The 23533-nt window shown below is 47.1% G+C and overlaps 1 protein-coding gene across 1 annotated transcript in view; it reads right to left on the bottom strand.

Annotated features, from left to right (window-relative positions):
• Positions 1 to 23533, bottom strand: part of CPXM2 (carboxypeptidase X, M14 family member 2) — a 124687-nt gene that overhangs the window by 11187 nt on the left and 89967 nt on the right. Inside the window, exons 7-11 of the mRNA XM_007936810.2 lie at positions 20589 to 20677; positions 10689 to 10812; positions 9332 to 9528; positions 7448 to 7627; positions 1989 to 2286 (exon numbers count right to left, since the gene is read on the bottom strand). Coding sequence (XP_007935001.1) covers positions 1989 to 2286; positions 7448 to 7627; positions 9332 to 9528; positions 10689 to 10812; positions 20589 to 20677 — 888 coding nt within the window. The remainder of the gene's footprint in view (positions 1 to 1988; positions 2287 to 7447; positions 7628 to 9331; positions 9529 to 10688; positions 10813 to 20588; positions 20678 to 23533) is intronic.

The raw sequence follows: 23533 nt of genomic DNA, 5'->3' as shown, positions 1-23533 counted from the left end.
AAAAAAAAAAAAAATGGCTATCCATAATAGAAGGCTGTCTGATCCACAGGTGTTGGTGGTGATGGTGCAGGCCAGGCGGTGTTTTGTTCTGTTGAGTGTGGGGTCACCGGGAGTCAGGGGGACTTGACAGCAGCTGACGATGACAAGGATATTGATTAGTGCCAAACATAAGCTGGGGCCTGTCAGCACTACGTATCCACTGGGTCATTTAATCTCCACCACAAAGCCAACTTATGTAGGTAGCCTATCATAATTTTAGAAGTAAGACCGCTGAGGCTGAGAACAGTAAGATATGTCTCTGGGATCACATATCTGGAAAGGGCCAAAGTTGGGATAACAGCCCAGGTCTGCACTGCAAGTACAGACTCTTCTTTACAAATCCTGTGGCTGTCACGTCGATTCTGACTCACAGCAACCCTATGGGACAGAGCAGAACAGCCCCACAGGCTTCGAAGGCTGCAATCTTTATGGAAGCAGACTACCACATCTTTCTCCTGTGGACTGGCTGATGGGTTACAAATGTTGACATTTGGTTAGCAGCCAAGCACTTTAACCACCGTGCCATCAGGGCTCTTTTATCTACAAATTGGGCCTGCCATTTTCACTGTGAGGCTAATACTAAGACTTAGTAAAATGGCTTGAAACCAGAAGAATGGTGGGATGGCTTGGACCATGTTCTCCCTGCTGTGATTTCCGGTGCTTCCTGTGCACGCCGTGTTGCTGAGGACACTGCGTAAGAATGTTTCCTGAGCTGTGGCATGACCCAGAGAGTCATGGCTGGGGATGGTGGCATGTTCCTTGTGTTCCTGCTTCAGCTGGAGTCTCCCTTGTCACAGACTTCAGCACTGAGTGCAGACACGCGTGCCTCACAGCTCCACGTGTCCAATGCTGTCACAGGACGCGCTTCTTTGTGGTGGATGGCAGCCAGGGGACAAAGAGGGTCTCACGTCCAAGCTGGAGTTAAAATGCACCCACGACCACAACGCGCTCTTTGGGATTTATCGAGCCTTGCTGTAATCCACACTGTTCTCCATCAGCCAGTGCCTGTCAGCACACTGCTAATGAGTGAGAAAGTCACCCACAAAAAGTGGGGAGGAAGCAGAGAGGGAGAGAAGGAAATGAGAAATCGCAATTCATTAATCTACAAAGAAACGAATCCGCAGACTTCATTACGCCACCAGGAAGAGGATGATTAAAGAGACTCGAGCTGCCACATGGTTCAGCCACCTAGTCCCTGACAGAATGGAAAATACGGGAAAAAATTAAAAAAAATCCAACACTGTCTGTGTGATCATGTGGCCATCGACTTTTAAAAATGCTATTATTGATTTTTAAAATGCTCTTATTGACTAGACACTGATGGATCCAGCTGTGAGCTTGCCGATTTAGTCACAGATCCTTAAAAAGTAAATGGAGATATTTCACTTACTGATTTTTGTAGATGTGAGGCCTAAAATGGAAAAATCAGGCCGTTCAGCATTAGGAAATTCTCTCATTAGATTTTGCATTTCTTTTTTTATCGTGTACAGAGCAAAACCTTCATGGGGCTATAAAATATCTCATGTTGGTGTATAACCAAGAAGACAGGGCAGGTTTCCTATACACGGAGTGACTGGTGGGTTCAAACTGCTGATCTTTGAGTTAACAACTGAATGTTTTAACCACTATGCTACCAGAGCTCCTTCATATGGATTAGGCTGGGCCCTAAGTCCAATGACTGATGTCTTCATTAGAGGAAGGAGATTTGGAAATATAGAGACACACAAGGAAGATGGCCCTGGGGCAGAGAGTGAGGTGAAGCTACCTTAAACCAAGGACTGCTAGCAACCTCCCGAAGCTAGAAGAGCCTTCAGACAGGGCATGGCACCCCCTTTGTGGTGCTTTGTTAGGGCAGCCCCAGGACACTAAGACAGAGGGCTTGGTTCCTCTGGTCCAGTAGTGCACCATCAGCCAGCCCAGAGTGAGAAGCAGGACTAAAGGAAACTTACTTCCAGCGACCGTGTGCCAAGAAGCCCCGTTGACCGTCCCGTCTTCCTTCTGGAAGTCTTCCGTGTGGCAGACCCTCCTACGCGCGTCTGTCATGAGGCGGTGAGTGGAGGCATACGAGTAGGCTAGCCAGCGGAACACGTGGTCATCGGGGGTGGGGGTGTGCTCCTGGGTCTTCCACAGCGACCGCACCATGTCGTAGGGGTATGCCACCACCAGCTCCCCGCCCTGCAGGTTTCCGCCCAACACAAAGGGAATCTTTTCCATCCACGCGATGACTGCCCTGGTCTCCACGGCCACCTGTGAACATTCGCAGGTGAAACACACTGATAAGTAAAATAAAAAGGAGACTTCTTTATCATCCCAGCTTTCAAAAGGCGGACATGTTGAGAAAGCAATAATTTTATGGCAGAATAGTAATAAAATTTAGAATTTAACAATCTGCCCTAAGATAAATGGACTCTGTGGAAATGATGTGTAAGCGGAAAGTGGAATCATTTGGTTTTTGCGTGATTTTGATCTAAGAAAGGGAGGATGAAGAAATTGCCGCCTTCATTTTTTTTTGAGAGGGTTGTTGACCTTTAATAAATTTTATTTTAGCATATTTTTAAGTTGACAGAGAACTCGTGCAGTATCAGACGGCAGCCTCCATCCCTCCTCCTCCCACTACACAGTTTCTCCTGTTATTAACTCTTGCAGTCACATGATATATTTGTTACAGTGCATGCATCAATATCAATACAGTATTATTAACTATATTTATTATATATTATAACCTATGTATTATATGGTGTAGTGCCTAAGGCATCTGACTGCTAACCAGAAGGCTGGCGGTTCAAGCCCCACCAGTCACTCCTTGGAAAGAAGATTGGGCAATCTACTTCTGTAGGGAAACTGCCTAGGAAACCCAAGGAGGGGTTGCTATGAGTCGGCTCCAACTCGACAGCAGTGAGTTTGTTTTGTTTTTTTGTATATATTATAGCTATAGTTCATAGTCTACTTATGGTTCCTGCACTGTGTTGCATAGTTCTACGGGTTTTGATAAACACATGTCATGTGTCCACCATGACAGTATCATAAAACAGTGTCCTAAAACAATTTGCTTCTTTTTTCTATTCTATTTTATGTTTCTAGGAAACATCAGTGTTGCTGTGTGAGTGTGTGTGTGTGTGTGTACATATATATGGCTATAGTTCAGTTTTTCCCACTGTGATATCATTATTTCATCATTGATCTATTCTTGGAATGATGGGCATATAGATTATTCTCAATTGTTTGCAATAATGAACAGTGTTGTGAATTTTCTTGTTCACGTTTGTAATATGCACTGAAATTTATCTTGCTTATAACCTTCATCTGTGCCCATTCCAAAGAAAGATGGGTCAAAAGATGTGTCAATTATCAAGCAACATCATTAATATCACACACAAGTAAAATTTTGCTGAAGATAATTAAAAAATGGTTACAACAATAAAATGCTGACAGGGAAATGCTAGAAATTGAAGCTGGGTTCCGAAGAGGGTGTTGAATGAGGGATAACATTGTTGATGTCAGATGAACTTTGGCTGGACACAAACAATACTAGGAAGATGTTTACCTGTGTTTTACTGACTGCATAAAGGTATTTGACTGTGGATCATAACAAATTATGGACAACATTACAAAGAAAGGGAATTCCAGAACACTTAGTTGTGCTCAGAAGGAACCTGTACATAGACCAAAAGGAAGTCATTCTAACAGAAAAAGGAGATACTGCATAGTTTATAATCAGGAAAGGTGTGTGTCAGGGTTGTATCCTTTCACCATAGTTATTAAATATGTGTGCTGAGCAAATAATCTGAGAAGCTGGACTGTATGAAGAAGAATGCACCATCAGGATTGGAGGAAGACTTATCAACAACTTGCAATACGCAGATGACACACTGCTTGCTGAAAGTGAAGAGGAGATGAAGCACTTACTGATGAAGATCAAATACTACAGCAGTAAGGATCACACCTCAACATAAAGAAAACAAAAATCTTCACAACTGGACCGATAAACAACATCATGATAAATGGAGAAAAGATTGAGGTTGTCAAGGACTTCATTTTACTCGGCTCCACAATCAACACCCATGGAAGCAGCAGTCAAGAAATCAAATGACGTATTCGATTGGCAAATCCTCTACAATGACTTCTTTAAAGTGCTAAAGAGCAAAGATGTCACTTTGAAGGCTAAGGTGCACCTGACCCAGGCCATGGTATTTTCAATAACCTCATATGTATGTAACAGCTGGGTAATGAATAAGGAAGACCATAGAAGAAATGATGCATTTGAATTGTGGTGTTGGTGAAGAATATTGGTTGTACCATGGACTGCTAGAAGAATGAACAAATCTTTCTTGAACGAAGTACAGCCAGAATTCTCCTTAGAAGCGAGAATGACAGACTCCGTCTCTCACACTTTGGTCATGCTGTCAGGAGGAACCAGATCTTGAGGAGGACACCACGCTTGGTAAAGTAGAGGGTCAGTGTAAAGGGGGATGACCCTCAATGAGATGGACTGACACTGTGGCTGTGACAATGGGCGCGGCATTGATTGCAAGGATGGCACAGGACCAGACAGTGTTTCATTCTGTTGCTATGAGGGTCGCTATGAGTTGGAACTGACTGGATGGCACCTAACAACAACAATGTAACCAGAAGTAGAATTGCAGTCATAATATATGTAAATATTCCACTTTATAAGGTGATCAAACTATTTTCCAAAGCTGTGCGAATGTATTCTTACCTCAGTGTAGAAGATCTACTGGCCCATGTCCTCTCCCACATCTGGGTATGGTCGGGATTCTAATATTGCCAATCATTTCTTTGAGGTTGCAGTGTGCTTGCCTAAAATACAGCATTTCCCAAATCTTACAGTGGAGTGAAGTAGCCCTGCTGGTGTAATAGTGAAGTACTCAGCTGCTAACCAAAAGTTTGGTAGTTCAAACCCCCAGTGGCTCCATGGGAGAAAAGGCCTGGAGATCTGCTCCTGTAAGAATTACAGCCTAGAAAACCCAATGGGGCAGTTCCACTCTGTCCTATAGGGTTGTGATAAGTTGGAATTGACTTGACAGCACATGGCAACAATGAAGTGAGCTGATACCATGTGACTAAATTCTGGCCAATGAGATTAAGCAGAAGTATTGTGTAGGAATTCTAAGAAGGTATCTTAAAGGAAATTGAATTATGTGAGGTTGTTGTTGTCGTTGTTTAACCATTTATGTTATCTTCCTTGCAGACATGACAGCTAGAGCACTGACTGCCATCTTGGATTTGACCTTGAGGATAGAAGCCATGTACTAACATGTAGATACAGGAAGACAGACGAATCCTAGAATTCTAATGATTATGGGTCAAGAAGTCAAACAACGTATTGCATTGAGTAGACCTACTACAAAAGACCTCTTTAAAGTGTTACAAAGCAAAGATATCACTCTGAGGACTAAGGTGCACCTGACTCAAGCCATGGTATTTTCAATTGCCTCATGTGCATGCAAAAGTTGGACAATGAGTAAGGAACACCGAAGAAGAATTGATGTCTTTGAATAATGGTGCTGGCGAAGAATATTGAATATACCATGGACTGCCAGAAGAAGAAAGAAATTTGTCTTGGAAGAAGTACAGCCAGAATGCTGCTTAGAAGCAAGGATGGTAAGACTTTGTCTCGAGTACTTTGGACATGTTGTCAGGAGGGACAAGTCCCTGGAGGAGGACATTACGTTCAGAAAAGGACAAGGTCAGTGAAAAAGAGGAGCCCCTCAATGAGATGGAGTGACATGGTGGCTGCCACACAGGGTTCAAGCATAGCAACAACTGAGGACCGGACAGGACTGGGCGGTGCTTTGTTCTATTCTACCTAGGGCTGCTACGAACCCATTGCCACTGAGTCGAATCCGACTCACAGCAACCCTCCTCGGGTTTCCGAGGCAGTATCTCTATGGAAGTAGATTGGCCACTCTTCCTTCCGAGGAGTGACTGGTGGCTTTGAACCATGAGCCTTCTGGTTAGCAGCCAAACACCTTAGGCACTATGCCACCAGAGCTGCCAGGGCTGCTATGAGACAGAACCAACTTCACGGCACCTAACGACAGAATGATAATGGGGCTTCTGTGTGGCCAGCCCCGCACCATCTGCCTCCAGGGTTCTTTCATGTGAAAGCAGAAATAAACTTCAATCTTTTTACAAGAAATGAAACCCACTGTTGTCAAGTCAATTCTGACTCATAGTGACCCTACAGGACAGAGTAGAACTGGCCCACAGGATTTCCTACGCTGTAGTCTTTATGAAAGCAGACTACCACATCTTTCTCGTGCAGAGAGGCCAGTGGATTTGAACTGTTAACCTTTTGGTTAGCAGTTGACTGCGTCATCAGGGCTGCTTCTATCTTGCTAAGCCTCTGTTATTTTGGTTTATCAGTTACCGTATTTCTCACCAATAGGGTGTTCATGTAAATAATGGGCACACTCATATAACTCATAGAGTGTGTGTAAGAAACCCATGATTTGTGTAAAGTACGATCTATGCAGCTGAACCTAATCCTGTATTACACAGCAATCCAGGCAGACCTCTTGAAAGGCATGTAGGATCATAGAACAGGGGTCAGGAGGCAGGTTCTGGTAGGCAGAGGGGGAAATAAAAGGCATGGAAAATTTTGTGAGAATCTTTCCTTCTCCCACATACTCTGTGAAAGAAGGTGTAAGAGATTTGAAGGAAACGTCTCTTATCCAATTTCATTTTTCTTTCTGAAGAAGAACTACATGTAATAATCGGTGGGAATTTATTAAAACAAAAATATCTCAAGCCAACAGTGGGGGCTAAGGGTACTTTCAGAGCAGTATAACCGATGATAATGAGTTTAATAGTCATGGCATTGTCAGGTGCTGTCAAGAGTGTTCCAACTCATACAATCTGTGCACAACAGAAGGAAACACGGCCCGGTCCCATGCCATCCTCATAACTGGTGTCATGCTTGAGCCCATTGCTACAACACTAATTATGCAAACTCTGGGATTCAGTGAGCAGTTATAACAAAATATAATTAAATGAGTTCTTTTCTGGTGTAATGCATAAGGCATTTGACTGCGAACTAGAAGGCTGGCGGTTCAAACCCACCAGCCACTCCTTAGAAGGAAGATTGGGAAATCTATTTCTGTAGTGATACCGCCTCAGAAACCCAAGGAGGGGTTGCTATGAGTCAGATGCAACTTGATGGCGTGAATTTGGGGGTTTTTTGTTTGTTTGTTTCTATGAAGAATCTCCCCAAACATTAACTTAAAAGGTAGTTCTTATCCAACACATCATCTCCCGTCTTTTGAAGAAAACATGAAAGAAAAATTGACTTTATCTTGTTCTTAAATGCCATTTCTTCTGAAAATACCAGTGGACATTAATGTTGGCCTTTGGCTGCTCAGCAGTTCATGCAGTATTTTTAACTCACCGTGGCATTTTCTGACAGAAACCACTCAGGGATGGCAATGTGGTGATTGGGAACTCTCCGTGGGACGTTGTGCCGGTCCTCTGCTTCCCAGAGCAGCGTGTTCAAGTCAGGGAAGTTGTTGTTGATGTCGATCCCCTCATGGGTCCAGCGCCCCAGGGACCAGCCGCCCAGCTCCGAGCCCTGGGAAACAGTCAGAACGTGAAGGGCCCACAGCCTGCAGTCAGTCCTGACTCTAACACCTGAGACGCACCACAATACTTCAAAGTAGGAGGTGCAGTGGTTAAGTGGTCAGCTGCTAACCAAAAGGTTGGTGGTTCAAACCCACCCAGCCACTCTAGAAAGACCTGGCAATCCATTTCCTTAAAGATTTACAGCCAAGAAAACACTATGGGGCAGTTCTACTCTAGCACATGGGGTCTCCATGAGTTGGAATCAACTCAGGAGCTCTGGTGGCGTAGTGCCTAAGGCACTTGACTGCCAACCAGAAGGCTGGTGGTTCAAACCCGCCAGCCACTCCTCAGAAGGAAGGTTGGGCAATCTACTTCCGTAGTGATACTGCCTCGGCAACCCAAGGAGGGGTCGCTATGAGTCAGGTCCAACTTGACGGCACAGAACAACAACAGTGGTACCCAACAGCAACCACCCTGAGTCTCTGGAAGTCCTCTGATCCAGAGATGGCCTTGAAAGGAGAGTATTAAGAAAGCTTCTGTTACTATATTAACATTGATACATGATGGCTCCAATAGCCCAACAGTTCTAGAGAGGGAATGCAGAGAACCACCCCTACACATGGAAGCGCTGAGGAAATACTCAGTCCCTTCTGCTCCCTCTTTCCTACTCCCCGAAGGAGGAGACCGCATCGTAGCAAAATCAACACGCACTGTACTAGCGCGTCCTCCTGGCCCTGCCCACGATCCTGCCTCACTCATCGGCACTGCACATCCCTAGCCACCTTTCTGCACCAATAGGTCCAAGTTGAATTCTGTACGGTATGGTTTGTATTTGTCAGGTACTATTGTTTTAAATATATTTTTCCATTTTATGCCCAGATATCGTGATACATAATTATACACGTATATCCTAACATAACACTACCTACAGTCTATCCACCATAGAGCTAGATTTGAACATGAAACAGGGGCACTCTATCAGAAGGACAGAGGCAACGATATACTGACCAGAGAAGTACAGCTCCTACTGAAGGCTGACCCATGCCTGACACCGAGTAGGTGCTCAACAGACATTAGGCTTTATTTCTTATGCTATTATCATCCTACACATAACATAGTAGACAGCATGAATGCGCCTTAGAAGTGAGGATAGCAAGGCTCCATCTTGGTTACACTGGACACTTCATTGGGAAGGACCAATCGCTAGAAAAAGACATCACTTTTGCCAAAGCAGGTCAGTGAACATGCAAGAAACCCACACTGAGATGGACTGACACCAAAGCTGCACAATGGGCTCCAAGATACCAACAGTTATGAGGCTGGCACAAGAGTGGGTGAAGTTCTTTTGTCACACATAAGGTCGCCATGAGTCGGAGCCAACCCAGCGGCAATTAACAACCCCGTTCATGTTCACTTTCTATGGTTTGTTGGCACAGTTACCTCCCAGGGCCACCATCATGCTTGGCTCCTGCACTAGAACACAAGTTTGGGAGGGACTGGATGGGAACTGGCTGGAAACAAGGAACGCTTCAAAATAGGATGGAAATAACTTTGCAGGGAACCCCTGTGTCTTGAGCCAACCATGGTCAGAAAGCCCTTGTGGGTCTGTCCTGTCTCCGGAGAGTGACACTTGAAAAGGTGGCTCTCCCCATACACTCGTGGCTCTGGAATGGGCCCAGCTGCTGGCGGAGGTGCGGGGAGCCGGTGCTATTACCCCTTCGTAAGCCTTCTCGTAGCCATCAGGATTGAGGGAAGGCAGGATGTGAATGCGGGTCTCCTCGACCAGGTGGACGACGCGCGCGTTCTGGGCCAAGTACTCCTGGCACAAGAACTGCATCAGCAGAAGCATCAGCTCACGGCCCAAAACCTCGTTGCCGTGGGCCCCGGCGATGTAGTGGAACTCGGGCTCCCCTGCACTCAGAGAGGGGAGAACACAGCTCACAAGGGGGCTCCCAGCAAAACGGCAGCTCATCACACTGTGTGAGGAGACGTCTCCCAATCATACACACGGACCACTCCAGCCCTGTCCGTCTTCAACTGTACTCCCAAATATATCTGCAGTGTTCCTTGTAATCCTGAGTAGGTACAAAATGTGGGGATGACACCAGCCACAGGCTAATGTTTATTCCTATTTAACCTGATCAGATAGAGGAGAGCAGTGCTTACAGTTGAAAATGTACAGGTTAAGCACAAGCCATAGCAATTACCTTCCTTTGTTGGAAAGCAATTATTCTTCTTAAAAGTACTGCCTGTTAAGCATTGCAAGGACACAAAGAATGGCAAATAAAAGCACCAGAGAGGCCATGAGGGCAAATCAGCAATGGCAGACTTTTACGAAGGGCTGTCCTTGAGTATTTTCTCTTTCAATGCTCAGCTTTTTCAACGGAGTTTCGCAGTGCTGGGTGAGCTCGCCTTCTCCTGGGCTCACTCAAAGCCACTGCTTTGAGGAAGTGTGCCTGCACCAGCAGATAAAGCGCCTGCCCTTTAAAACACACTCCTGAGAGACTCCTGAGATGGTGACGGGTGAGAAAGCTGAATGAATCAGACAAATCCTTGGCCTCAAATATCAGTGGATTTCTAAAGGGTTCCTGGGTTTGCCAAATGAAGAAACCAGGGCAGCCCGCCAGACCTGGAGGAATACAGGTTTGGGAAGGATTGAATGAGAAGTGACTAAAACAGGCAATACTCAACTTAGGACTGGAACTTCTAAAAGATTAAGATTAAAGGAACCCCTTCCACAGTGGGATGTTAATAATCAGGAAGTCCAGAATTTTCTCCCAGAATAAGACTCTAGTCTAAGAGTCCCCAGCCACCATGCTCTTTGTACTGCCGTGAATGGCCTCAGAGATGGGCATGGAATGAAATTTGGTCTCTTTGGAGAAAGAGGGGTATTTCTAGATTAAATAATTCTATAGCCCATGTCACCAGAAGAGGTTCACAGACTCAGAATCGGCAGACTCCTGCCTATGAGAGCTGTCACAGAGACAGCGGAGGCCCTACTGCATGAATGGTCTCATAGTGGAGAACCATCTCCTTGTCCTTGAAGAAGTCACCACAGTTGCACCCCTCACCGACTTCGTGCTCCCCGGGGTTGTCTGAGATCTCCACAGCATACAGCTTCAGGCCTTGGTGGCTTTTGCCGATGTTGTAAATTCTGGTGATATTGGGACACATTTCATTCACAACCTTCATCAACTGGAAAACAAAATGAGTGAAAGGCTCTGAGCAACAATGGCTGCCCCAACAAAGGGGCAGAGCTCCCAAGAAGACAGTCCACCTCCGCTCCTCTCTGTAGCACCCTCCCCGGGCACCTCCTTCCACCCTCCCTCCCATTCCACCTGCAGAGCCCTCCTGGACCCGTCCCCCATCCCCCGAGGATAACACCTACTCTTCCTTCTGACACCTGCACTACTGCCATTTCCTCTAAGAAGAAACCCCCAGCCATTGTTTCCTGTCCTTCTCCCCCACTGATTCCCATTGCCATGGTGTGTTATCACCTCTGCACTGTGACTGGCTGATTTCCTATCATCCCCTCATCTGACTGCCGGATCCTCCAGGGGACAGACTGAGCCTTTCATCTCTGAATCCCTGCCTAAGTAAATATCTATGACTCAACATCAAATCTTCACTTTATTGGACTAAAATGTATATAAAAAACCATTTGTCATTTTAACCATTTTTAAGTATATAGTTTAGTGGCATTAACTGCACTCACTATGTTGTACAACCACACCTCCATCTTGTTCCAAAAGGTTTCACCACCCCAAACAGAAACTCAGTGCCCCAGAAGCAAAGACTCTGCCCTTCCTCTTCCTCTCACCACTGGTAACTACTGATAGACTCTGTTCTCTAAGCACTTGCCTGTCCTAAATTTCACATCATTGGAATAGTACAATATCTGTGCTTTTCTGGCTGAATTACTTCACTCCACATAATGTTTTCGAGGTTCACCCATGCTGTAGCATGGATCAGAGCGTCACTTCATTTTATGGCTGAATAACATACCATGCTTTGTTTATCTCTTCATCTGTTGATGGACACCTGGGTTGTCCTGCTGCTGCCGTGAATACTGGGGAACGTGCTGGTTTGAGCCCCTGCTTTCAAGTCTTTTGGGCGTCTACCTGGGGTTAGGATTTCTGGGTCACATGATGATTCTGTTTAACTTTTCAAGGACCCACCAAATAGTCTTCCACCGCAGCTGCATCATTTCACATTCCTACCTGGAATGCATGAGGGTTCCAACTCCCCACATCCCCACTAACACTTCTTATTTTCCATTTTTCCCCATAACAGTTGTCCTACTAGGTGTGAAAGGAGCCCTGCTTAAGTGCTTGGCTGCAAACCAAGAGGGAGGCAACTTGAATGCACCTGTGGCTCCCTGGGACTCGGCAATCTGCTTCCATAAAGATGACAGCCTAGGAAACCCTAAGGGGCCGTGTCACTGTCACATGGGGTAGATCACTGTGAGTGGAAAGGCACCCGACAACAGCCCGGGCTGTGCAGTGGTATCTCGTCATGGTTTTGATTAGTTTTGTACATGCTCTCCATGAGCTGGAACCAACTCCAAGGCAACAGGTTTGTTTTCGCGTCAGAGGCAGACAGCTTCCGTCTGCAGAGCGTGAGACGAGCTGGGCACTATGTCACCAGAGCTCCCGAGCATTCAGCCAGCCCAGCAAAACAAGCTGCCCTCGGCAGTGGAGAGGGAGCAGACACAGCCTGCGCTCAGAAGACGCCTTGCCTCGTATCACTGACCAAGCACGTGGGTCTGGAGGTCAGCTCTGAGCAGCTCTGTTCTGCGGGGCTGAATCTGTTTTGCAATCCCCAAGTGTAAGAAGATCTGGTTCAGGGGGCATCTGTCTACTCCCTGAGCAAGGCTTACTGACGTGCCCACTCCTCAGCAGCCACTCTACTGGGCAGGGGGACAGAGGCACCTATGCTCATGGAGGAGGCGGGGTGTCACAGGACAATTTCTTGAGTGTATTGCAAACCAAGAGGAAACTCAGGTGCTCCTGGGGCAGCGTGGAAGGACACTGGCCAGGATGCCTGGCAGGCAGGTACCATCAGGAGGGCTTCATCCTTGGCAAAGATGAGCCTCACCTGAGCTGATGCTCAGAAATGAAGGCTATGGCCCACGGAGGGGCACCATGGACATGGGCATACTTTAATGACCTCTAAACGAAATCTCCACTCACAGAAAGACCAAAAAAATGCAATTGTAAGTTGTCAATAAACAAATCGGTTACAAATGTTATAGTGGGCTAATTCATATCTATCGTTGTTGTCAGGTGCCATTGAGTCAGCTCTGACTCATAGCAACCCCATGTATGATAGAAAAAAACACAGCCCGGTCCTGCATCATCCTCACAATCTTTGCCATACTTGAGGCCGTCATTGCAGCCACTGTGTCAATCCATCTTGTTGAGGGTCTTCCCCTTTTTTGCTGACCCTGTACTTTACCAAGCATAATATCCTTCTCTAGGGAATGGTCTCTTCTGATGACATGACCAAAGTAGGTGAGATGAAGTCTGGCCATTTTCACCTCCAGGGAACATTCCAGCTCCACTTCTTCCAGGACAGATTTGTTCTTTCCTCTAGTAGTCCATCGTACTTTCAGTATTCTTTGCCAACACCACAACTCAAAAGCATCAACTCTTCTTTGGTCTTCCTTATTCACTGCCCAGCTTTCACATGCATAAAACCAAAACCAAACCCACTGCCGTTGAGTCAGATCCGACTCATAGCGACTCCTCCTTGAGTTTCTGAGGCGGTATCACTACGGAAGTAGATTGCCCAACCTTTCTTCCGAGGAGTGGCTGGTGGGTTTGAACCGCCAGCCTTCTAGTTAGCAGTCAAATACCTTAGCCACTACACTACCAGAGCTCCCTAACATGTATTAGAACTGGAAAATTGATACTGTGCAGAATTTATGATACAATTGAGTTAGAGTTCCGTGTGTTTCACTTGCCTTTTGAAGCATAACACTATGCAATGACAGGATACAGGGGGTTCAGCCCTTTTGTGACCCATGGGATATGTATCACCCATCAACGTTTTCAAACTCTCAGGTTTCTTAAGAAGCTGTTATCCCAGTTGTAGTATGTGCTACTGCCTGACGGGACCTGTGTGACTGTATGAATCTGAAGCACTATTTTCCTTGGTTTTAGTATGTCTTCCATTACTGAAAATACATGGTATCTACAAAAAACTTAAAAGCAGAAAATAATTTGGTCATGAAAGGGTTAAGAGCATCCCTAAATGTCTTTAAACATGTGAGGAGATTTATTGCCACCATCAGTTTGCTTTTATGGCACAACTTCAGGGTATTCCAGGTGCAGCCTTGGTTGGGAATTCAGACTCTAATTCGCTCAGTGCTCCTGGTGGGGAATGGGCTGCACTTTATAACTCACTTTGTGTCACAATATTTAAGTGAGAACTCAGGTTTCCAAGAATGCAAAATCAGAGCAAACCAAAACCAGTCCCACTGAGTAGAGCTGAACTCAGTAACCCCATAGGACCAAGTAGAACAGCCCCGTGGGTTTTCCAATGCTGTAATCTTTACAGAAGCAGACCAAGGCCCATAGACACCCTTCAAATCTGCAACTGAACCCACTCCCAGAGATCACCTTTCAGCCAAACAGTAGACAAGACTACAAAGTGAACAATTACACTTGTGAGGAATGTGCTTCTCAGAACATTCAACTACACGAGACCAATAGGATAGCACTGGCCCAAAACCAAAGTTCAGAAGCCAGGAAGGAGCAGGGAAGATGGGCAAACAGAAATGGGGAACCCAGGGAAGAAGTGGGAAGAATGCTGTTACGTTGAGGGGCTTGCAGCTAATGTCGCAGAACAAAATGTGTCCAAATTGTTGAATGGGAAACGAATGTGCTCTGTAGACATTCACCCAAATCACAACCAATGTTCAAAAAAGACATCTTCATGGAAGCAGACTGCCACATCTTTCTCCCACAGAGCGGCTGGTGGGTTCAAACTGCTGACCTTTTTGGTTAGCTGGCAAGTGCTTCACCTCTATGCCACCAAGGCTCCTTGCAAAACCAGAAACCGGTCCCAAATGGAGAAACGACATGGGAGGCAAACAGCATCCATGCCCACGACCAGGAGGGCTCAACATGGCAGGAGGAAGCGGGGCCCCATGTTAGTAGCCCTGTGTTTAGTGTGCAGCACCATATTCATATAGCAAGCAGTAACGGCAGGGCCCTAGTAAGAACTTGATCTCTCTGCTGAATTGCATCCTCATGCCAGCCAGATGAGGTGGGTGAGTGGGTGAGGCAGACATCGTTGCCCCCATTCCACAGGTGTGCAGAATGAGGCTCGGAGAGTCAGAAAGTGCTTGTCGCAGGTCACCTAGCTGGTGCCAGGTGGAACCAGGACCTGGGACTTTCAGAGCTTGTCCCACACTCATACTCACCTGTGAAGATGCAATGAAGTGACCAGGACAAGCACCTCCTGCCACCTTGCTTGTCCTGCTGCACACTGTGACCATTCTGAAAGTGGCTACAGCACAGTGGCCCTCTGCTTGGGGCCCCTGCTGGGTGCAGAGCCATCCTCCACTGCAGCTCTGACACTGGTAAGCCCTGATCCATAGGTGATGTACTTCTTGCTTTCAGATCAATCGCTCGTTCTGCAGAAGAATGAGTCAGCCAGCTCATCGCAAATGAGGCAATGAGCGTGCAGCATTCAGCACAGGGTCGGGCTGTCATTTAATGCTTACCCTCCTTCAATTAGCTGTAGAGAATTGTGCCTTGACCTGGAATACACAGGTGGCATTACCCCCTGGCATGCACTGCTCAGTTGTGGACGCAGTCTCTGAGCATGACCCGGCGCTCGGGCCGAGTCCCTGGGATCACCTTACGTCTTACCCACTGTGGTGTATTCTTCTACCAGTCACACTTGCCCTCTGACAACCCAGTGCCGGTGAAATTCAAGGCCCTGCATGCCACTGTGCCCTGGCGTCACATGCGTCTTTGCAAGCATGACAACATGGCAGCTGAGAAGTCTGCTCCTTTATGGGGGTCTCTATGATGCCCTCCATGAGCAGGCTGTTGGAGATGCCAGGAAGTGTTCCTCTGGGGGCCACTGGCAGCACCAAGGACCCAGGTGGTGATATGTCTTGCTCTTCTCAGCAAAGCAACCATGAGCCTCACCAGGAATGGAGTCCCCCATTTAACCACAGCTCTTTTTTTTTTTTTTTTCCATTTTTGTAGTGTTTTCTCCCCTCCCCTCGCACCCCTGGTAACCAACAAAGAAAGTTTCCTTCCATATATAAACCTTTCCTTGGCTTTTTACAATAATGAACTAATACAATATTTGTCCTCCTGTGATTGACGTTTTTCACTTATCAACATAGCTCTTTCTTGTAAGGTGATACAACAATTTGTGCCTGAAGAGACAAATGTTGTTTTTAGTTTGTTTTGTTTTGAGTTTGGGTCTTTGTGGTCAATGCTTGGGGCCTAATGGTTAAAATGGGAATAAGGAATAGAATTTTCCTAACGGCCCTTGAGCATGTATTCTCAGTAGGCATGACATCACTTCCAAGGCAGGGAAACTCTTCTTTGGAGGCTGAATGATCTTAGCTATAACAATCTTTGAGGTCCACCTAACCTCAACCCTACGCAGCAAAGTCTTATTCCTGAGCAATTAATATAATGAGGACGGTAGTTAAGACAAAAATATCTAAAAAGGCTGCTTAGGCAGCAACAGTGGGGAAAGGGTGAGAAACCCTGCTTTAGTGTGTGTGTGGGGGGGGGGGACTTGCAAGACACTTCACCTCAAAGCCGTGTCTGCATCTCCGAGGCAGGAATCAACCTTGCCGTCCTGCCACACTTGCCAACTTCTAGGCACTGCCACTTCCCTCGTCTACTGAAAGGGGTACAATAAAGAGGCCCTTCTTCTAGTGACTTGCCTTCTGGCCTTCTATCCCCAGGAAATTATTCACAAGATGGGACAATTGTTTGCATAATGACCCTTGTTGCGGGGTATTTTATGTGCTCCCAGGATTAATTAAATCTGGGAGACAGCAGAATGCTCCAGAAAGGGGAAATGGCTGGGAAAACAATGCTGCGTCCTCACTAGGATATTCTGAGCCTTACAATTATGAGGACAGTGAGGACAAAGGGTTGATGACCGAATGTTGACCGAGGGAAGCAGTGCAACAATGGGGCCATTCTATGACCAAAACCCTGTGAATCTTGTGAACATGTAAGTCAAACCCTGGGTAGGAATGGGGGGAATGAAAACTTTGGCTTCTTTAGGGTACTGGGCTTGTGGACCCTTAGACTTCCAGTTGGGATCTGATACTGATACAATATGGTTTGTCCAACGAACTGAAATGTTGCAAAAGAAAAGGGGGAAAGGCAAAGTTCTCTTCCACCATCTTCTCTCAGATGCCAGATAACTTCTTCTCTCAAGAACAGGTATCTGGCCAAGCAGAGAAGGAGTCCTGGGAGGAGGAAGACTCATACTGAGAGGAACCCCAGGGGTGAGGAGCTGGTCTGGTGGGCAGGGTCTTCAGAGCTACCACCTGCCCTGGCTTCCCACCACCACCACTGTGCCGACTGTGCCGACGGAGCAGGTGGGCAGGGTCCACTGCTGCCCCCTGCCTGATGCCTCTGGGCATCCGTAGCTGCCCTGGTAATCAATACCCCTCACTGGCTACCGGCCAGCCCACTTTTCACTCCTGCTCCCTACCTGCCTACCTCAGTTCACCAACCAACCAACTGCTGTGTCCTGAACATCTGGGACTGGGGATACCAGGTCCCAGGCCAGAGTCATTAATCTCTCAAAGCTATGTCTTTCCTGCCATCTGGGGATGGACCTCATGCCCCTGCAATGGGTGACTTAGTACTAGTCAGTCCTCCTAAGAAACACCTCTCTCTTCCCGTGTCAGGTCCTGCAGCAATCTCGGGGGACCACAGCAGGGCTCTCAACTTCTTCCCACGGGGCTCCAGAGCCATCTCCCCGAACCCAGTGTTACTCCACAAGCACCATCACGACCCTCAGAGTCCATGCAAAAGCCTCTCCCAGCATTCAGGACCAGACTTCACTCCGGGCATCTGGGGCCAGGCTCCTCTGCTGGCAGACTGCCGATTAGTCTGGAAACAAGCCCCAACTCTCTTCTCTGCCCACCTTAACGCTCACTATCCTCTCTGCTCGGAGCATCCCTCCATCTCTGCCTGTCAAAATCTAACCACACACGACAGCCAGCACAACAGCCAACCCCATCTGCTGCCAAAGTCCTTCACAGACCAGCTGCTTCTCCAACTAATTCCCCATGACACAACTTCAAATATGTGCATTTAATCCAGTGTCCACTCTGGGTTTGGAACACAATGGGCAGAGTCTGTGCCCTCATTGTTCCCAGTGACTAAGCAAATTACCCACCATGGATCTAACGGTCCAAGAGGGCCTCCAGCATGCTCTAGGGACAATTACTGTCTACTGCCTTACAAGCTAGGTCCCAGGGAACTTTCTTCCTCCTCCTCCTGCCCCCTTTTCCATCCCCCACCACCTCACCCCCACTCGCCTGGAATGTCTCACAGGTGGGTGCTCCGTCAGTGTTTACCGTGCAAACCCAGCCACGCACACTCTCATCATTGGCCTGCAATTCAATAAAGTTGTCTATTTTCTCTCCTTGCCTCCTGCCCTGCTGCTGCCTCTCATTTCTGTTTTCTGTAAAAGTCTCTTTTTAATAATAGGACAAACTAATAATTTCTTCCTGAAATAGGAAGATTTCTACACTAAGCTAGCAGAATCCATACGGGGAAACTGCTCAAACTGCTGTCTTCTTTCCCATTTCCAGAACCAGGAATCCCAATGGCAAATCACTTCCAGATTTCAGGAACATTCTGCAATACACTTCAGGATCGACAGATGCTCCCTGGACGTTTTCCAGCTGAGCAGTGCTGGGCTTGGGAACCTCAAGGGGTCACCCAACATCACCCAAAGGGGTTGCACTGGATGATGCCACTGTCCCCCTTGGTGTCAATGTCTGCCAAGTCCTGCTGATCAGAGTGGTTCAGGGTATTGAGGCCCGCTCCCCCAGCTCCCGACATGAGAAGAGTCTCATTCTTCACGCAGGACAACTATTTAAAGCTCTCTGCTCCCTGGACTCTCTGTGCAGCTAGCTCATTCTGAATGCATTTAGATTTACTGCTTTTGACATTACGTGCACCAATGGTGTTAATACTTGGTCCGCTTCTGGGTTCCGAAGCATGTCCTGAGATCTCCAGTAGAAATCTGAACTAATGCACAAATGCTCCATCAAATGGCACAGTGAGAAGAGTCACACAGCTACCCCCACGAACGCAGAGCAGCAGGGATGAGTCACGGCCCTCAAGTCCAAGCGCATTACCTGGATTTCCAGAGAGCAAGACAGCAAGAAAATGTCTTTGGCACATCCCACCTCTCAGCCTGTGCCAACAGGTGTCTGGAATCTGTGTGCAAGCGTCTCAAGGCAATGGGAACATCACAACAACACAAGGCTGGTTCATTTCCTGGGCAGTGCAAGCCTTCTGCCTAATTGTTCCAAACTCAAGAACACCTGCATCTCTCCTGGAAGGCTGCTTCCTTCGCTCAGCACTGTGAGCTCTGGCTCTGAACCTTGTTAATGTGCCCTGGCAAATCCTTGCACTGTAGTGTATCAGTGAGGCCATGTCTCTGTCACTCCGTCTCTTGGATCAGAGGCACAGGGGTCTAAGGGTTTCTCTCCTGCCATCCCCTCCCTGCTTTCCAGCACTGGCTGGGCAGACACCAAGCAGGGCTTACAGTCAAAGCACTCTGCACAGGGCCTACCGTTTCCACTCATTCTCATAAATGTTTGGTCCCCTCCCCTTTTTGCACCCAGTGAGTAAGTGTTGTCAGGAGCTCAGAATTACTTGATTTCTGTCATTTCATCTGCGAAAAACCCCATCTGGGATTGTCATTTCCTTCCAACTACAATGCAAGCTGTAAAGCTATCAACCAGTAGTTCTCAAGTCTGACTGTACATCAGACTCAGAGGAGAGCTTTTAAAAACCTGGCTCCCAGCCCTGGTCCTAGAAATACTGCTCAAATAGGCCTGAAGTTGGATTCACATATAGGCATGTTTTCAAATTTCCCCAAAGTAATTCTAATATTCAGTCAGCATTAAGAATTACTGGTGCTTCCTGCCATCATATCAAATTATTATGATCTGCATGCAAAAGCTAGACAGTGAATAAAGACTGTCAGAGAAGAACTGATGCCTATGAATTACGGTGTTGGTGAAGAATATCGAATATGTCATGGACTGCCAGAAGAGCAGACAAATCTGTTTGGGAAAAAGTACAGCTAGAACACTCCTTAGAGGTACGGATGGTAAGACTTCATCTCACTTCCTCTGAGTGGTATCAGGAGGGACCAGTCCCTGGAGAAGGATATCACACTTGGTAAAGGAGAGAGTCAGTGAAAAAGAGGAAGACCCTCAATGAGGTGGATGGACACAGTGGCTCAACAATGGGCTCCAACACAGCAATGACTGTGAGAATGGTGCAGGACCAGGCAGGGTTTCCTCCTGTTGTTCACAGGGTTGCTATGAGTCGGAACCAACTCGATAACCCTAACAACAGCATGCTTCTCAGTGATATTCTAGATTCTCCTTCTTCTTCAATTTTGTACACAACCAGCATCCTTAAATCTGTGATGCCACTCAAACACACGGTGACTCTTAACAACTAGAGTATCAAATCAGAAAAGTCTAGGTTCAAATTCTGTTTCAGCCATTTGTTAGTGAGGGAGCCTTCCTCAGATCACATGAGCTTCATTCTCCACTTTGACACTGTCACAATTAAGTCTTCAGCAAACCAAAGGACTCATTCAGGGCTATCTTTAACCCATCATCCTAATTTCTGACAAAGAAATGAAGGGCTTTGTGCAAGTGGTAAGCTGCCCTTCTGACAACTTCCCAGAGTGAGATGTCACATGCTGGGCCTTACCTGTCGCATCTCCTTGTAGTTGTGGTGCTTGAAATCCAGGTCATCGGTGGTGGTCATCTCATTCCGCCTGTGGTAGTAGTTATTAGGATCTAGGACAAAAATGTCATTCAGTCACATTATCCTATTACTTGTGGCATTTCTGTTAAGTGCCTGACTCATGCTAGGCACCAGGGGGACCACAGAGCAATCCCATCGCAGCACACGGTCCAGTCTCCAACATCCCACAGAGGTGAGAGAACCAACCTGTGAGAAGCAACTTAGGACTTAGAATACCCCAGTGGTTAAGACCAAGATCCCAGGAGCCAGACTGCCTGGGTTCATCACACTGTGTGATCTTGGGAAAGTCATTTCAGCATCTTTGCCCTAGTTTCTCCACCTCCTCAATGGGGAAAAGAACAGCACCTCCCTCATTGGTCTATTCTTAGTATCAGATGGGATATCTATGTGGCTCACAAACCGTCAGCACTAAATAAATCAATGATGGACCAGTATTCTAGGTATGTGCACGTTCACGGACATTTTTGTAAGTGTGCTGGATACTACTGGTTTCTTACCCAGTGTTCATTCCTCTTCCATCCTTCTTAACAGAAGCCCTAGAGTGCTTAGGAACCCTCCCTTTCCCACTTCTAGGAAGAGGCCAATTTGACCAGTTGAAGCCAATCAGAGCATAGCATCCCCCACTTACTGACTGGACTGCAGGGAGGGCTTTGTTGGCACAGAACAGGGGTGAGTGAGGATTGCTTTGCTAGCCTAGGAATGCAAAGCATATTGCCCAGTGATCACTGCAGTCATCGTCTGACTACAGAGGACGCAGCCTCAGGATGATGTCGATGACAGGGATGTCTCACAAGACAGACCAGCCCATTGCTGCCTCACTGCTGCTGTCCTTTCCAGCTTCTAGCAGCTCCTATAGGACAGAGTAGCACTGCCCCACAGGATGTCCAAGGCTGTCATCTTTATGGAAATAGACTGCCCCATCTTTCTCCTGAAGAGCAGCTGGTGAGTTTGAACCACTGATTTTTCAGTTAGCTGCTGAGAGCTTAACCACTGCACCACCAGGGCTCCTTGGAGAGACCAGAGAGAACCCCAACATCATGAACTACTGAGTTAACCAACTCTGGAATCTGACCTTCACTGGGACTTTCAATCACATGAGAGAATAAATTCCCTTAACACAGAAGCCAGTTGGGCTGAGCTGCTATTATGAGGAATTGAAGCACCCTACCCAGTGTCATCAGAAAAGACAGGCAGAGGTGATGTGCAGGGCTGGCAAGTTAGAGAGGGGCGGAGAAGTCTGCTCTTCACTTGACTCTTCTGCGTACAGACAGACTTAAAGCACATTCGGTCACTATGAGCATGTACCAATGATGTAAAAACAAAGAGCACATGATGGGAAAGAGCAAACTGGGACAGGGAAGAGTGATGGGGGGAAAGGGGGAAGGATTCACTCCATCTGCCCTGAGATCCTTCCCCTGGAAATGACAAGGGCTTAGAGACCAACAGCCCGGATGCAGCCGACACCCCAGCCAGCTCACTTCAAACAGAAAACGTGGCGCTAAAGCCACTCACCCCACTGACCAAGGAGATGAGGGCTCGCTCCCAGTGCTTCCCCTCTGCTGGCTGCCTCGACCTCACAGCCTGTTTCTGTGTTAAAGAGCATTCTGCTGTTAGAGTGATGCAGTTAACACCCTCGGCTGCTAACTGAAAGGCTGCAGGTTTGAGCCCACCTGCAGGCACCACGGTACAAAGGCCTGGTGATCTACTTCTGTAAACCAGCCAGTAGAAGCCCGTGGAGCATGGTTCCACTCAGACACACACGGGTGCCATGAGCCAGCCAGCTTGCCGACGCCTGGTTTTTGTGTTTAACGGGTAGACCCAGCCAGCTTGCAGGCATGGACATTAGAGAAGCACTGTGCTGAAGTACAAGGAGCTCTGGTGGCGCACTGATTAAAGCATTGGGCTGTTAACGAAAAGGTCAGTGGTTTGAACCCACCAGCTGCTCCATGGGAGAAACATGAGGCAGTCTGCTTCAGTAAAGACTGACTGCCTTAGACACCCTAGGGGGCAGTTCTGCCCCATCCTGTAGGGAAGCTATGAGCCAGAATTGTGTCGATGGCAATGGACTTTTTTTTTCCTTCGGTGTTAAAATTCCTGAGCACACCACACAGCAGGGACAAGTAAGACACACGTGCAGTCCACAGCCCCTGCAGTGTGTCTGCATTCCCACAGCCACAGGTCCTGCCCAAGGACTTGCTTTAACCTGGAGGACTAAGACTGTGCACCAAGTCAAACTCACATACAGACCCCAACACTGCAAATGCAATGTCTGACATCCACAAAAGGACTGCCAGCAATACTGCTGGAAACAAACAAGGGGCACTAAAAGGGAAATCATGGCAGATGACAACATGGCATTTTGTTCAGGAAAGAAAGCAAAGCAATTCGGGTTCAGCCAAACACCCCACAATTATTTTCCAAGCTCTTTCCTTTTGGGTGCATGGGCAGACCACGCCTCGTGGCAGGCCGCCCTCCCTGTGGTTTCCAAACCTGTGTCTCAAAGCAAAGGTTACACTGTTTGGATATTAGCTATACTCCATTTACCTGCAGCCTGATTTCCAAAGGCCATTCAATACCCCGCGAGCCTCGGGAGCCCCTTTCCCAAGACCTTTAAAGACCCCTTTGCTTTGAACACAAGTTAGGCCTACAAGGTTCTTCAAAAAGATGGAAGGAAACCCAGAACCCTGGAAGAAAACTCTGGAAGAAAGCTCAGAGTACAAAAGAACTCTGTTTGGCCACATTCCTCTTTGTTAAGACTAATCACTTTGCCTAAGGATATGGGTAGATGTTCCAGAAAAGTCTCAAAACCAACCCTCAGCCTCCCACATGTTAAACAAATACTTCTTTACTTGTCCATTTATTTCAACTAGACAAGTTTTACTGAGAAC

This window comes from Orycteropus afer, unplaced genomic scaffold (genome assembly GCF_000298275.1).
Source record: "Orycteropus afer afer isolate SDZICR_OR568_19922 unplaced genomic scaffold, OryAfe1.0 scaffold00038, whole genome shotgun sequence".
Classification (NCBI taxonomy): domain Eukaryota; kingdom Metazoa; phylum Chordata; class Mammalia; order Tubulidentata; family Orycteropodidae; genus Orycteropus; species Orycteropus afer.
Note: the sequence above shows the minus strand (reverse complement) of the source record. Positions and strands in the feature narration are given on the sequence as shown.